The following is a 15,502-nucleotide window of genomic DNA, read 5'->3' as shown; positions in this document are numbered from 1 at the left end:
GTTTGAGTATTTCTGATGGTTGTACATTAGCGTGCTTTTTAGTTTCCTTGTGAATTAATGCTGGCTCTTTCTGTGCTGCTGCAGGAGGGGGAAAGACTGAGTGATGAGGACTTGTTTAAGTACCTGGCAGACATGAGAAGGCCGTCATCTGTTCTTCGGCGACTCAGACCTGTCACAGGTACCTCCTCACACTCATTGTTTCATCATTAATTCTTTTATTTAAACCTTTAATCACGGTCTCTGTACCTTTGTCTCTAGCTCAGTTAAAGATAGACATCTCTCCGGCTCCAGAGGCCCCTCACTACTGTCTATCTCCAGAGCTGCGTCATGTAAAGCCTTACCCTGACCCACGCGTGCGCCCCACCAAGGAGGTGCTGGAGTTTCCCGCTCGCTACGTCTACACCCCTAACACCACCTATAGGTCAGTCCACAAACATTCATGTAGAGGAAACTTAATTTCTAGACAGTGTGATTGAAATCAATAATGTTCCAGGAATGGTTATCCCTAAATTGAAAATTCCCCTGAATACTTACTTGGAAATTGAAGAACGATCACATGTGACATCATTTAGAACAAAATCTGGTATTACATCGTCATGGCAATGTATGACGATGTAATGTCAACAAACCTTAAAATGACAATTTAAACAACTTTACAGCTCAAATAATACATGAGTTTTAACAGAAGAATTAATGTAAGTGCTTTTATAAAAGTATAATCTTCACATTTCTGCCTTTTTAACCTTCCAAAAATTGGCTACATTCACTTCCATTGTAAGTGCCTCACTGTAACCACAAGTTTTGCTTTATTTAAAAAAAGGAATACAAGTCTAAATACATTTTTGTGTAATCAACATTATGCCACAAATGTGGTCAATTGTTAGCGCCATGAATGCACAAGGTAAACATTACAAATTACACATTATCTAGTGCATGGATATTACTTTAAATCATCATCGAGTGGTTAAAACAGCTTCTTTTACTGACCTTGTGTGAATTCTATTCATAGAATCGGTAGATGATTGGTTGTGATTTTATGATACTTTTATTGTACTTAAAACTGACCCAAAACAACATTCTCAACTTTTTGACTTCTGTAATGTGATATATTTCTGTTTGAAATAAGGTGTTTAATGAAAAATAAAGTTAGGTGGGTCTTGAGTTAATCCAAACAGATTTAATTTGATTGCTACTAGTCTAGATAGCTGTCATTTTATTGGGTAATGTTATTGGTTACATTAGCAGGAAAGAAAACTGTTTTATGAAGTAAAATAAAACTGATGAATCCTGCACAAAGTCTAGGAGTTTTATAAAGAAACTTAAGTCTTGTCTTTAGTATTAAAGAGATTTTTAGACCACATGCTGAGATTTTAACACAACACTTTTATTATTCTTTGGTAATACCCAATAAACCACAAATACATGCATATTATAGATAATTATGTATAGATAAACCAATTAGAAAATATCTCAGCTCAGTAGGTCCTTAAAATGCAAGTAGATGGTGATCTGATTTTTGAAGCTCCAAAAATCACAGACAGTCAGCATAAATGTCATCGATAAGACTCCAGCAGTGCATCCAGAAAGTATTCACATCGCTTCACTTTTTCCACGTTTTGTTATGTTACAGCCTTATTTCAAAATTGATTATATTCATCATTTTCCTCAAAATTCTACAAACAATACCCCATAATAACAATGTGAAAGAAGTTTTTTTGAAATCTGCAAATTTTCAGACAATTCCTTGGACCTTTTTATATTATGGAAATGTAGTAGGTGTGAGATCTGTTTGTTGTGGAGTGTTTGAGATTGCTGCTCCTGCTCTTCTCAGGTAAACAGTCAGGTGTTTCAGTGGTTACACCACATTCTGAAATCAGAAGCAAGTACTGGCATGAGCTTATGGTTTTATGAGCTGGTTATCACATGTTTAATCATCATGAGTTTACTAGTAAGTCTACACTCAGGCTCACTTGTTTCTGTAACTCGGCCAACTGCTGGTTTTGAATCTCCAGTTTCAGTTTCTGTTCCTCCGTCCACTTCATCAGATCCTTTACGATAGTGATGTTTTTAAGTGTTGTGTCCTGTCAAATTGAGATATGAGTTATTTCAAGAGAAATGTCTTGAGCAGAGGCTATCATATGTTGGGTCACTGGTCTGTTGTAATAGTGTCATGGACAACAGGGGACAAAATAATGTTAAATGCAAATAATAATAGGCAACTAACCATTAAATTGTGCAAAGTAAAGTACGATAACAAAATATAGAATCCTATCAACTTTTAGGGAGTAAAAAATGTAAAAAAAATGTCTGGTCAAACTCTTTTATTTTGGTGCAAATTCACCTTGATAGCAGAAGCAAGCCAAATTAGGAAGATGCCAACATGGACAGGTTGTATGTTGACATGCTCTCACCTTTGAATAAAGCATGAACAAAACTATGCAAATGTAAAAATAAATACAAAACACTGCATTAAAAATTGATTCATTTGTTGTGGGGGTAAACCTGGCCAGTATGTGTTTTGTGCAGTAAAGTAGTGGTTGCCGGAAGCATGAAATACAAGAGTCTTTTTTTAAATAAATATTTTAGCCTATATTACATTAAAGGAATGTTCTGGTTTGTGGCATAATGTTGATTACCTCTAATATTAATTTTGACTTGTCCTTGCTTTTCTTTAAAAACAAAACAGAAATCTTGTTACATTGAAGCACTTGCAATGGAAGTGAATGGGGGCCAATCCATTAATGTTAAGATACTCACTGTTTCAAAATTATAGCCACAAGATGTAAACAATATGTGTGTAAACATTATTTTAGTGTGAGAATTTCTTGCTAACCTTTTCTGACTAAAGTTTTATTCAAATTTCTTACTTTGTTGCCATGGCGATTTAATCCTGTTAAAAGTAACCCTAAAATGACCATAAAAACGACAGTTTAAACAACATTACAGCTCAAATAATACATAAGCTTTAGCATGTTTGTGCTTTGTTAAAATAATACGCTTCACATTTCTGCCTTTAAACCTGACAGAAATTGGCCTTATTCGCTTCCATTGTAAGTGCCTCACTGTAACCTTGATTTTTGTTTCTTTTTTTAAATGTAAGGAGGAATGAGTTGAAATTATATTTTTGTGGTAATCAACATTATATTTGTATTGGACCTGGAATATTCCTTTTAAATAATTTGGCATGTTTTTGGGCCAATCAGTTCATGGTAATATTAATAAATTTCAGTGTTTGATTTTACAGACCTTTTGTTAAATTTTTACTGTACTGCTTTTATGGTACTGTGTTGTGTACATTCTACACGATGTACAATTGAGAAATGTGTCCTGAAACAAAACCTTTTACTGGTTTAGAGTAAATCCAGTAAATGTGTTTTGATTGAAAGGTGTACTGGTTTAAGGTATTACAGCTTGGCATCTTTAGTACCTTGATCTTGCCTGGCACAGAGCTGTTCAAGTTTTCCTCCAGAGTGGTTAGTTTTTTCTTTAGCGCCGCCTCTTCCTGCTCCACCCTTGCGATTGTACCTCTGTTCTCTTTGGCCTGGGCCTGCAGCCCTTCCATCTGGGCCTGCAATCAGAACAGGTTTTCAACACAATGACCCAAGTTTATCTGGACCCACAGCTCCCAGTATGATGTTCCAGTATGATGTTTAAAATGCCGGGTAAACACACTAGTCAGACTGAAATCGTACAAGTCTGTGACTATCTTTATTATTATTATTAAAAAAAGTTACAAATTGTGAAGATTTGTTTAGCTTGCATATCGACTTTGAACTGACATCACCGTTTTGCACATGCTCTGAAATATAGAGGTGATTTGTGACCTGTATTACTGGCACTTCCTTGGCTGACAGACGGAGACTAGCTTGGCTACACAAAAACCTGCTGTATCTCGATTATAACTGAGCATGTAAACGTACAGGCTGTTACATGTCTCACTCTCTCTCTGTTTTTATAATGTTTTTCTGTCTCTGTTGGATCATAAAATTAGCTTATTTTGGAGAGGACGTTCACTCTACTCTGGGTGGACCATGTTGGTCTGACGTTTCACCAGAGAAGACAGTAAAGGACATTGAATCAATGGCTACATTTACATGCACCCTCTTAATGCGATTCTAATGTGATTAAAGCAATACTGCAGATTTAAACAGAAATGTCAGTTCCTTGCACAATTTTTCAGCAGCGGTGCTCCACCCCCACTAATTCCTAACAGAGACTTACGGTTACGGTCACAGATGTACTTTGTGGTCGACTGACATTTATTTTTCTGTGGTCAATTATGCCAATATGTTGAGCACAGGGTGAATGATGGCCATTATAATATAATATGTACAACACTAATTCCCAAAAAGTTGGGACAGTATGGAAAATGCAGATAAAAACAAAAAGGAATGATTTGTAATTTCGATTCACACTGTGATATATTGAAAGCACTACAACAACACATTATTTGATTGTTTTACCTTGTGAATTTTATAGTTTATTGTTTTTGTTTTATTATATACACTCATTTTAAATCAAATGACTACAACACACTCCAAAAAAGTTGGGACAGTCCGGTGTTTACTACTATGTAACATCACCATTTATCACAACTGTTCTACTTTCCATCTCAGATGAGACCAAGCCAAGAGAAGTCTGTGACGCTTCTGGACAGTGTTGATGTATGGCTTCTGCTTTGCCTATTAAAGCCTTAACTTGCAACTAAACCACAGTGGCAAATGGTGCTGACTGTCAAAGGTTTACCAAAGTATTCCTGAGCACATGTCATTATATCTATTACAGACAAATGACTGTTTTTAAGACCATGTTTGAGGGATCGGAGATCACATGCTTTCAGAAGTGGTTTTCCAACACGACAACACCAAACCACATGCTGCCCGGATTACAAGTGCACTTTTTGCAAAAGCACTTTTGCTGGTTAACCTGCAAAAAGAGTTTCCGTAATAAGGAATGTTCCTACCATCTGAGAAATACGAGCTTGATGAACCACTTTGATGCAGTAGGGGGCAGTCAGCGCAGGTGCTGTACAAGCAATGTGCCTCATCAAACCAGCGAGCAGGCAGCACAGCCTCCCATTCATAGACCGCTAGTCCGAGCACAACAGAAAGCAGGGATCTCGAGACAGGTTTACATGTTTAACTTGGCACAGCATCCTAAAAACACAGTGTTTATGGCGCCCGCCTGATGCTATGAGTTCAAAGACAAACTGATTTTTTTAAATTATTGAAAAGTTTGCTTGTAATACTTAAAGCTTTTTTTAAAATAGTCCCATGCGTTTTGATAATTACCTCAGTTTGGCTTAAATTTTGAAATACTTTTTGTGACCACTGTAAGAATGAACACAATACATAGAGGTTAAGAATCTTTGATAATCTCAGAATGGCAAATATCGGCCGATTAATTAGCCTAGCCAATATTTATCGGTAAGTCGTTAATGTTACTCCTATTAAAATGTCATGGGCTAACCTGAAAAAGCTGGAGTTTCTCTTTGATCTGGCATTCAGTTTGAGCTGCCTCCTCTGTATCCCGGCCCAGTCTTCTCACTTCACTCTCAGTTCTGCTGATTGCTTGCGTGACACGGGCCAGCTTGGCCTCTGTGCTCTGGTATATGTGGTGCAGGGACTCACTGAATTGCAGCACCCCGTACATCAGGATGTTAACATCATCAACAGAGGCCAACTTCTCCCTGATCTGAGCAGACTTCAGTGGAGATGAGAAGCCTCCGTTCATGCACAGAGCCACACACAGCACACATAATGCCGCCTGCATCCTGTAGCGGAAGTTCACACTTTCCTCAAGAAATGAATAACAGCTCTGTTTAAACGCTATGCAACCTGGTGCTGCTTTTATAAGCTGTGACCATGTTGAAGTGTGGACATTGGGAAATCAGTGTGGACACAGTCCTATCAGAGCTTTGCTTACAATATTGTGTGTCCGAGAGAGAGAGACCTTGACTTGTGATGTTCAGACAAAGGTTTTGTGGTATTGAACCAGGGACGTGCTTAACACTCAAACGGCTGCCAACATATTCCTCCCCTTGTCCAAAGCATCCAGTGAACCCATGTAACAAAGTGTAAACTGGACAACAGTTGGAGAGGGGTCCGAATGTCTGAGACCACATAGAATTTTTTATTTTTTTTATTTAATCTTGGAAATAAGAAACAGAAAATAAACAAGTTTTAGGATTCTGCACTACATTTCATCACCAGTGAAATGTAAGCAAATGTGTGACATTGACCATGTTCTCTGTACAAAAGGTCAGGTTTTCTTTCTTTCATTGAAACACACAAGATGCTCTTTGGAACTTTCTCAAATCATGTTGGATAACATGGATCATCAGGTTTGGACAAACATGTGGAGTCCATGTCAGAGAGAAAAGAGAAGAAATTCATTTACATTTTTTAATTCAACTTGGCACTTTATTTTTTAAGCTACAAATATAATTATTTGTACTGTAAAGTTTTTGTATTAAATTAGAACAATGCAAAATAGAAAAACTGTCACTAGTAATCTCAGACTTTTTGTCCCCACTGTATATATATATTTTACGCAAATGATGACAGAATGATAATAGTTTTGTAAAAGATGGTATTTAGTGGCAGTCCGAGAGATTGGGGCCTGTATATTCATGTTGCTATCACCCATTCAGTGTTTGATTTGGTATAAAGTGGCTTGTTTTAAGGTCATCTGCAGGGCTTTTCAATTTTCATGTCTGTTTCTGTCCACTGTTCCTCAAACATGTGGATGTGTGTCATGGAGCACCTCATGTTTAGATGTGTTTGTTCATGCTTTCCACAGGTGGTTCTCTGCGAATATTTGTGGTCAAGTTTCTAAGTAACTTGAAGCAGTTGTAAATTTGCAGTTTACATGTTGTCTCCCCTAAACCTTGTATAATACAGTGCAACTGTGCCCACCCACTTTTTCATATGTCTTGGGTTCCAGAAGTATTTTTCCCATTCATATTTTCTATAGGGATTTCTTAAAATCCTTCTTTTAAAATGGTCTGAGTCATGAACCAAACCAACCAGCTCTGAGGTGAATGAGATTACAAACTTTGATTTGAAACAACAACAAAAAAATAAGTGTGAAAATTGGATACAAATTTAAAGGCACAAGACTATGTACTCAAAGGGAATAGTTCACCCAAAAATTTTAATTCTCGTAATTTGTTCACCTCATGCCATCCAAGATGTGTGACTTTCTTTCTTCTGCTGAACACAAATGAAGATTTTTAGAAGAATGTCTCAGCTCTTTAGGTCCTTACAATGCAAGTGAATGGTGACCCTATGAATGACCTTTGTAGCTCCAAAAATCCCATAAAAGAAACTTAAAAGTAACTCCAGTGTTTAAATCCAATTTTTCAGAAGCATGTGCAGAACAATATGCAAGTCCTTTTTTACTCTAAATCTCCACTTTCACTTTCAGATGTGAAATTAAATCAAACTAAACAGGCACCAAGTGAAAGTGGAGATTTAGATTAAAAAAGGACTTCTCTTCTGAAGGTATGGATTTAAACATAGAGTCTAATGGATTACTTTTATGTTTGCTTTGTGATTTTTGGAGCATTTGCTTGGTGGATCTTTCCCTTCAGGATCATGGGTAGTGTAGTCATTTATCAGAAATGACACTATGAAACATGATTTAAAAAACAACTAAAAACATTTGAAATAACTTTGACTGATGGCTTCAACAGAAACATATACCATCGATTAACAACCTCAGAGCTCACAGTAGGTCTGTCTTTAAAGTTTTATGTCAAAATCTGTACAATGAATGGGATTTTTACTTCCAAAACCAGACTGTTGCGATTTAGAGAGCCATTCAGTTTGTTGTCCTAAAACCAGGAAGAGATTTAGCATTTTCGAGACTTAAAAATAGTTTTGTGTACCGTTCGTAATGCGTTTTGTGCAATAAAATATTGGGTGCGAAGAGCATGAAACCACAGAAATTCAATAAACACTCAAGCTATAAAGACAAACCTCTTGAGAAAGCAATGGGATCAGAACACATCACAACAAAGCAATATAAACCGTAGCTCAAACTTGTGCTTGCATTTCCAAAATCGTCAGTTTTCCTATTTAGCCTATTTATAATTTTAACAATTTTGCTTATTGTCGGGCCTAATGAATGTTCCTTTTTAAGGCCTTTTGTATGCTTGTGCTGTGCTGTGTCGAGTGGCCACTTGATGTCTAATGTGAAATTTGGGTCTGGAAACAAAACCCCTTGAGAATCACTGGTCTACAGGCCTTTCCTTAAAACCATTAATGCATGATAGATAAGGATTCATTATTTAATCATCTATTTCTCTCTCTCTCTCTCTCTCTCTCTCAGGAATCTATTGTACATTTACCCTCAGACAGTCAACTTCAGCAGCCGGCAGGGATCAGTGAGGAACATTGCTGTAAAGGTGCAGTTCATGGCAGGAGAGGATCCCAGCCAAGCCATGCCTGTGAGTCACCATTCACACCCACACACTATACTCACTGTCAAAACATATTCTTATGAAAAAACATTTTGGATTATCCAAGTACATTTGATATGATGATCTCATCCATTAAATAAACCTAATTATGAATGATAAAAGCCCCCCCAGATCTGTGCCAATAAAATGGTAAGATCTCCCTAAAATGCATCGATTCATGTCATAGTATTTTGCTCCAACTAAATACAAAGGTTACATCAGTCACTAGAACTGAGCTCGGTCTCCAGATCTATTAAGATGTGCTCTGGGAAATTTTGGGGATTTCATAGTGAACTTGCAGAACCTTTTTACATTTTCTAAATCTAATCACACATTTTAGAAACTCCCTAATTATGTTAGAGCTGTAGTCCCACACCAGTTGCTCACTTTGAAATATATCTTAATTGGTTTAAGGCTCATGTGAGACCATATGTAGTGAAGATACATTAGAGGCAAAATTCAGTTTTTGATAAGAAAATCCATCCATGGTGTTACGATTAGTGAGGGCAGTGTCATTGATGAAATGTATCTCCCTAGTGACATCTAGTGGAGTGGCTTAGCTATTATTCACACATACAATGTGATTTCCTCCTTTTTCTGAACAGGTCATCTTTGGCAAGTCAAGCTGTGCAGAGTTTTGCAAAGAGGCGTACACCCCAGTGATCTACCATAACAAGTATGAACTCTTGCCTGATTTACTGTTCATTTTACAAGCAATGCTTTTCACTCATTGCCTTGAATTCTGCTCAAGGGATAGTTCATCCAAAAATGAAAAGGCTTTACTGACACTCATGTCGTTCCAGAATCGGATGATTCTTTTTTTCTGTGTAACACAAAGGGAAATGTTTTTAATGGTGTTGATTTTGCTCTTTTCCATACAGTGAAAGTGGATGGGGATTGAGCCTATCGGTTTACAAATGGTTTTGTACTTTTAGTAAAGAAGATAGCTTTGCATGAGGAGAAGGTCAGAAATTACAAGGGGCTTGGGGCAAAAATGACAAAATGCTCCCAAAATTCAAAATGTGTGGCCAAAGAATTGCCCTTGTAATGCATTCTCCTTTTTTTTAACTTGTAACATCTAGTTAGTCCTTAATATTCAAATATGGACCTAGTTATGCATATTATGACATAAATATGATTTGATGTTGATTTACGTCTTAAAGGTATATTCTGGATTCAGTACAAGTTAAGCTCAATCGACAGCTTTTGTGGCTTAATATTGATTGCCAAAAATGCTAAAAAGCAAAACTCCGTCACAGTGAGGCACTTACAATGGAAGTGAATGGGGCCAATTTTTAAATGATAAAAGTATAGACCAATCCTTTGGCAACGTCACCGCTTACATCAAACACCATAGTGGTGGTAAATATCGTGCACTAAAAGTAATCTTTTATTGGATTCCGTTGATGAAAAAGGATTTTGAGAGCTCTCGTAGTTGGCTGTGGCTTCAAGCCATCAGCTGACTGGACTGAGGAGATCATTTCAACTCACAACTTTGCACAAACATTTATAGTTAACATTATTACATGTTTGTTATTAACTCTTTATAGTAATAGTATAGCTTAGAATATGTCTGTATTTACGATGGTTTTGTGGCGTACTTTCATTTAATCATCTAATCTGTCAAATCTAACAACAGTCTACTGGGTTTCTACCACCACTTACTGCAAAACATTTTTAAAAAAGTGGATTGGTCAATAGCCACAAGACATGAACATTATGCTTGTAAACATGATTTTAGTGTGATACAATCACTTATTAACCTTTTCTGTGTAACGATATAGCCAATTTTACAACTGTGTTGCAATGACTGAAATGACTAAAAATGACAATTTAAACAACTTTACAGTTAATACATGAGTTTTAACAGAAGAATTAATGTAAGTGCTTTTATAAAATAATACGCTTCCCATTTCTGCCTTTTTAAACCCTCTAAAAATTGGCCCCATTAACTTCCATTGTAAGTGCCTCATTGTAACCACAAGTTTTGCTTTGCTTTTTTTAATTTTTTATTTTTTTTATAAAGACATGGTGGAACAAGTTGAAATATTTTTTTTGGGTAATCAGCATTATGCCACAAATGCTGTTTATTGAACTGAACTGTATTGAACCCAGAATATTCCTTTAATGGTGAGAGGTTATACGTTCACAAACGTCAGAAATGTTATTAAATGAACATATTTGACATTTTGATGAGTTTGTTTTAAATTGTTAGAAAAAAAAACTGCCCCTATAAAGGTAAAAATTAGGGATGCACCGAAATGAAAATTCTGGGCCGAAACCGAAAATCCAGGATGCACTTGGCCGAAAACCGAAACCGAAATTTTTACCTATTTAAAAAAAAAAAAAAAATGTTGTGTATAATTGTATTAATTTGATACTTTTTCATTAATTTCATGAATTTAATTAATCTGAATTGAAAAACTACAAACCAATAAAATAAATCACACTTTTATTGAAAGTAGCACAACAAAATTGGACAAAAAATATATTAAAACTATATTAAATGTTATTCTTCTTTCAGTTCTGTAAAAATCTAATTTTACAGATTTTATTAACAATTATCCAAATAATGTAAAGTTTTACTCGTGGTAAAACTCACGGCCGGCTACGCAATACTCGTTCCCTCGTCTAGAGAGAACCGAGGTTACGTTAGGTAACCGATTCGTTCTCTTACGAGAGGTTCTCTCGTATTGCGTAAGCTAGCTTACGCTACGGGAACCCATTGTCAACGCCGTGCGCGCCAAGCATCCACTGCATGAGCCCCGGGGGTGGGGGGACCCGGGGGAGCCCTTGTGAGTGGGGAAATAATATTTGGCCGGCAAGAGTGCGGGCCAATGTGTGTGTAATACATAAGCACATTGTGGGAAGGGAACGACAGAGCGGCGGTGCCGGTCTGTGTGGAATGAGTCCCATCAGTGCAGCTCACCAGGGGAGCTGTAGCGTATTAAACCGCTAGTAGTTTTGCCTGCAGGGCGGACACTTCCAGATTGTAAAATCTGACAAAGGTGGAGGGGAAGCCCAGCCCGCTGCCACACATATGTCGTGAATGGAAATCCCGCTGGACCATGCTCACGATGAGGCCATGCCTCTAGTGGAGTGAGCCCTAATGCCCAACGGGCATGGCAGGTCTTTTGACGCGTATGCGGCAGCAATAGCGTCCACTATCCATCTAGACAGTGTCTGTTTCGAGGCGGCGAGACCTTTGGTGCGCCCTCGAAAGAAACGAAAAGCTGCTCAGAGCGTCTGAAAGAGGCGGAGCGCGCAGTATACAATCTCAGTGCTCTGACTGGGCAAAGGAGATTGGCGTCGCGTTCGCTATCGGATGCTGGCAGCGCCGATAGGAAAATGACCTGTGCTCTGAAAGGAGTACCGATCACCTTGGGAACATAGCCGTGTCTAGGCTTTAAAATGACCTTGGAGTCACTTGGTCCAAACTCAAGACACGCAGCGCTGACAGACAGCGCGTGAAGGTCTCCCACACGTTTGACTGATGACAGGGCAGTCAGAAAAACGGTTTTGAGTGAAAGGTATTTCAAATCCACAGATTGAAGCGGTTCGAAAGGGGGGGGCTTACATAGTTTCGAGAACTATAGAAAGATCCCAGATAGGAACCGATGGGGGCGCGGGGGGTTCATCCTTCTAGCTCCCCTGAGGAAGCGGATGACCAGCTCGTTTTTTCCCAGTGACTGGCCGTGCAGGGGTTCAGCGAACGCTGTGACGGCTGCCACATACACTTTGAGCGTGGATGGGGATCTGCCCTTATCCAGCAGCTCTTTGTAAAAACACGAGCAGCGACGACACCCAACATGTCCGTGGGTCCAGTTCTCTGTCGGTGCACCATTTTGAAAACACAGACCATTTTGACGCATAGAGTCTTCTCGTGGAAGGGGCTCTAGCGTGTATAATGGTATTTATTACCCCTTCTGGCAGAGCGACGGGTAGTCGTTGATCACCCACGCGTGCAGCGCCCAGCGCTCTGGGTGGGGATGCCAGATCGTGCCGCGAGCTTGAGAGAGGAGATCTGCTCTCACTGGGATGGGCCACGGCGCTGTCAGTGACAGCTGCGTAAGCTCCGGGAACCATGTCTGATTCTCCCAACACGGGGCTATGAGGAGCACCGAGTGACGCGTTCCCTGATCCTCTGCATTACCTGTGGCAATAGCGAGACGGGAGGGAAGGCGTAAAGCGGGCGGTTGGGCCAGTCCTGGGCCAGCGCGTCCTCGCTTTCGAGAAAAATATTGGGCAGTGAGAGTTCTCTTCTGACGCAAAGAGGTCTATCTCTGCTCTGCCGAATATGCGCCATAACTTCTGGACTGTTTGAGCGTGCAGGGACCATTCCCCTGGGGAATATTGTCTCTGGACAGTCTGTCTGGGCCGTCGTTCAGGTGGCCTGGCACGTCGCGTCGCCCTCAGCGGCGCAGGTGGCACTGGGACCAACTCAGTATGCGTTTCGTCAGATGGAAGAGGTTCCTGGATCTGACACCGCCCTGACGGTTTAGGTAGGATACCACAGATCTGTTGTCCGAACGGACCAGGACGTGGTGACCCTGAATGACCGGGAGAAAGCGCATAGCGCGACCGCTATCATTTCCAGACAATTTATGTGAAGGAGCTATTCCTGAACTGACCATAGGCCAAAAAACCGGAGAGCCCTCGCGAGACCGCGCCCAACACGTGTTGGACGGCGTCTGTCGAGATGACTTTCGGCGAGATACAGCTCCCATCGTCACTCCCCGCTGATACCATTCGGCCACTGTCCAGGGCTGCAGAGCTGAAATACAGGTCTGAGTCACCTTGATCGGCTGGCGGCCTGTGGCCAAGCCCGGCGAGACGCGCGGGTGTTTAGCCAATGCTGAAGTGGGCGCATGCGCAGTAAACCCAGCTGAAGTACTGCTGCGGCTGAGGCCATGTAACCTAGCACTCTCTGAAATTTTTTCAGAGGCGTGAGGCTGTTCATCTGAAAGGACGCGGCTAGTCGCTGAACACGGCGTGCGCGCTGTGTAGATAAGCGAGCCGTCATTGCCACTGAGTCTAGTTCTATTCCAAGGAAGGAAATTGCCTGACTGGGCTGTAGTGAGCTCTTGGTCCAATTGACTGCAAGACCCAAACTGTTCTGATGGCTGAGGAGAACTGATCTGTGAGACAGAAGCTCCGTATGTGACTGTGCCATAATCAGCCAGTCGTCCAAATAGTTCAGAATTCGCAAGCCCTGACTCCGCAGGGGTGCGAGCGCCGCATCCATGCACTTCGCGAAGGTACGGGGTGCTAAAGACAGGCCGAACGGAAGGACGGTGTATTGATAAACCTGGCCGTCGAAGGCGAATCTCAAGAATGGCCTGTGACGGGGATTTATCTGAATCTGAAAATAGGCATCTTTCAGATCGAGAGAGATAAACCAGTCCCCCTTATTGCGCGGCGAAACGAAAGGCGGCGCGGCTGCTTCGGTTTCGCATGCGTCGCATCCGCCGTCAGCGAGGGCGAGCTCTGCATGTTCCCGTCCCAGGCAGAGAGCGCAGATGAGGTGGCGGTCTCCGGTGCTGAGAGGAGTGCGGCATGAGCTGCAGGAAGTGCGAGGCATCTTTAAAAAGACGCTCGATACTCTTTTTGTGAAGTTCGTTGAGGAACTTAGCTTGCTCTAAAAAAGGATACGTCGCCGGATGGCGTAGCTCGCAGGATGGCTGAAGGTGGCGAAGACGGCCGGCTTCTTCGAGCGCTGTCCAAGCTTGCTAGATGCCCCTCGAACGGCGACGCGGCTTCCAGTTCAGAGATGCGAAGAGCTTCGCTGAAGAGATGAAAATCAGCAAAACAACAGTCAAGTAATGAACTTAGCTAGCATCTTTCAAAAAGTTTAAATATGCAACAGTAATTTTAATTAAAACAACAGGCAGAACACAGAATGGCCTCTATTCCACTGATCTATATATATATCTATAATATATAATTATATATATATAGATCAGTGCTCTATTCTGTTTATGTAAACGTATGTACACTTTAAGTGAAAATGATTGTGCAAAACAGCAGTAATTGAACTAAATCCAACCTCAACTGTAAACGACAGATGTATCCTCGAGTGAAGAACAAGTGTAATGTAATTACTATACACATCATATTGGACCGCTTTCTATTTAAGTACAAGTGACAGGTTTCTCTTCAAGAACAAAAGTTGCTAAACGTTCTGACCGTCTCTCCTGTCAGAAAGCTCATCAAGAACATGAGATGCTGCACTGAACAGTCTCTCACTCTCTGTGCTGGTGCTTGGGCAGATACATACCTGTGCGCAATCCGCGCAAGCAAAGGAAAGCGGTGTTTGTTTATGCGCCCGTAGTCAAGGGGATTGTCGCTTCTGGAGTAGTTCAGATAAATACGTCTCAAGTTGTGGTGTAGCTGCGCTAGTTGTGACATTTTCCTGTAGAATCTCTTGCTGTATTCTGTATATATATATATCTTGAAAGTTCTGCTGAATAAACACTGCAGATCGCAAATTTGATGTCCTTATCAGAAACTTTGAAGAATTTCCACACCGCTGACATGATCGCCTTTGTTCGGTAGCGCCGTTGTGGAATTATCTAACAGCTGTGATAAGGGCTAGATCGATCCAGATTGAAATCTGAGCTCTGAGGGGCGGAGCGAGGAGGTATATATTTTCGGCTCATATTTTCGGCCTTTTTTCTCTTTCGGCCGAAAACCGAAAGTGCCATTTTCTGCCGAAAATTTTTGGCGGCCGAAATTTCGGTGCATCCCTAGTAAAAATGCAGCTGAAAATCAAATCAAGGGAGCAAAAAATTTAAATATGAAATTCTAACAATGCAACAGACTGAAATCTTCAGACTAAAGTCATTATTTGCTAGACATCAAGTCCTCCACCATGTTTTTCAAATGTCATGCATCTTTCATGTGATTTGATATTTAAGAACATTCTGGCATGACACGTCTCAATGCTTTTTTTATTTATTATTTCTTTTTTTTTGGAGTTTGACAGCCCCAGTCCCCATCCACTTTCATCGTATCGAAAAGAGCAGCATGAACATTCTG

At 40.3% G+C, this 15,502-nt stretch overlaps 1 protein-coding gene across 4 annotated transcripts in view; it reads left to right on the top strand.

The window, feature by feature from the left end:
- LOC127648025 (dedicator of cytokinesis protein 6-like) overlaps nucleotides 1–15,502 on the top strand; it is a 76,243-nt gene that overhangs the window by 22,225 nt on the left and 38,516 nt on the right. For all 4 annotated transcript variants that reach the window (XM_052132589.1, XM_052132588.1, XM_052132587.1 and 1 more), the window contains exons 13-16: nucleotides 85–178; nucleotides 259–421; nucleotides 8,335–8,452; nucleotides 9,070–9,140. In XM_052132589.1, coding sequence (XP_051988549.1) covers nucleotides 85–178; nucleotides 259–421; nucleotides 8,335–8,452; nucleotides 9,070–9,140 — 446 coding nt within the window. The remainder of the gene's footprint in view (nucleotides 1–84; nucleotides 179–258; nucleotides 422–8,334; nucleotides 8,453–9,069; nucleotides 9,141–15,502) is intronic.

This window comes from Xyrauchen texanus, chromosome 8, assembly GCF_025860055.1.
Source record: "Xyrauchen texanus isolate HMW12.3.18 chromosome 8, RBS_HiC_50CHRs, whole genome shotgun sequence".
NCBI classification, from domain to species: domain Eukaryota; kingdom Metazoa; phylum Chordata; class Actinopteri; order Cypriniformes; family Catostomidae; genus Xyrauchen; species Xyrauchen texanus.
The sequence above is the reverse complement of the archived record's forward strand: the minus strand, read 5'-3'. Positions and strand labels throughout refer to the sequence as shown.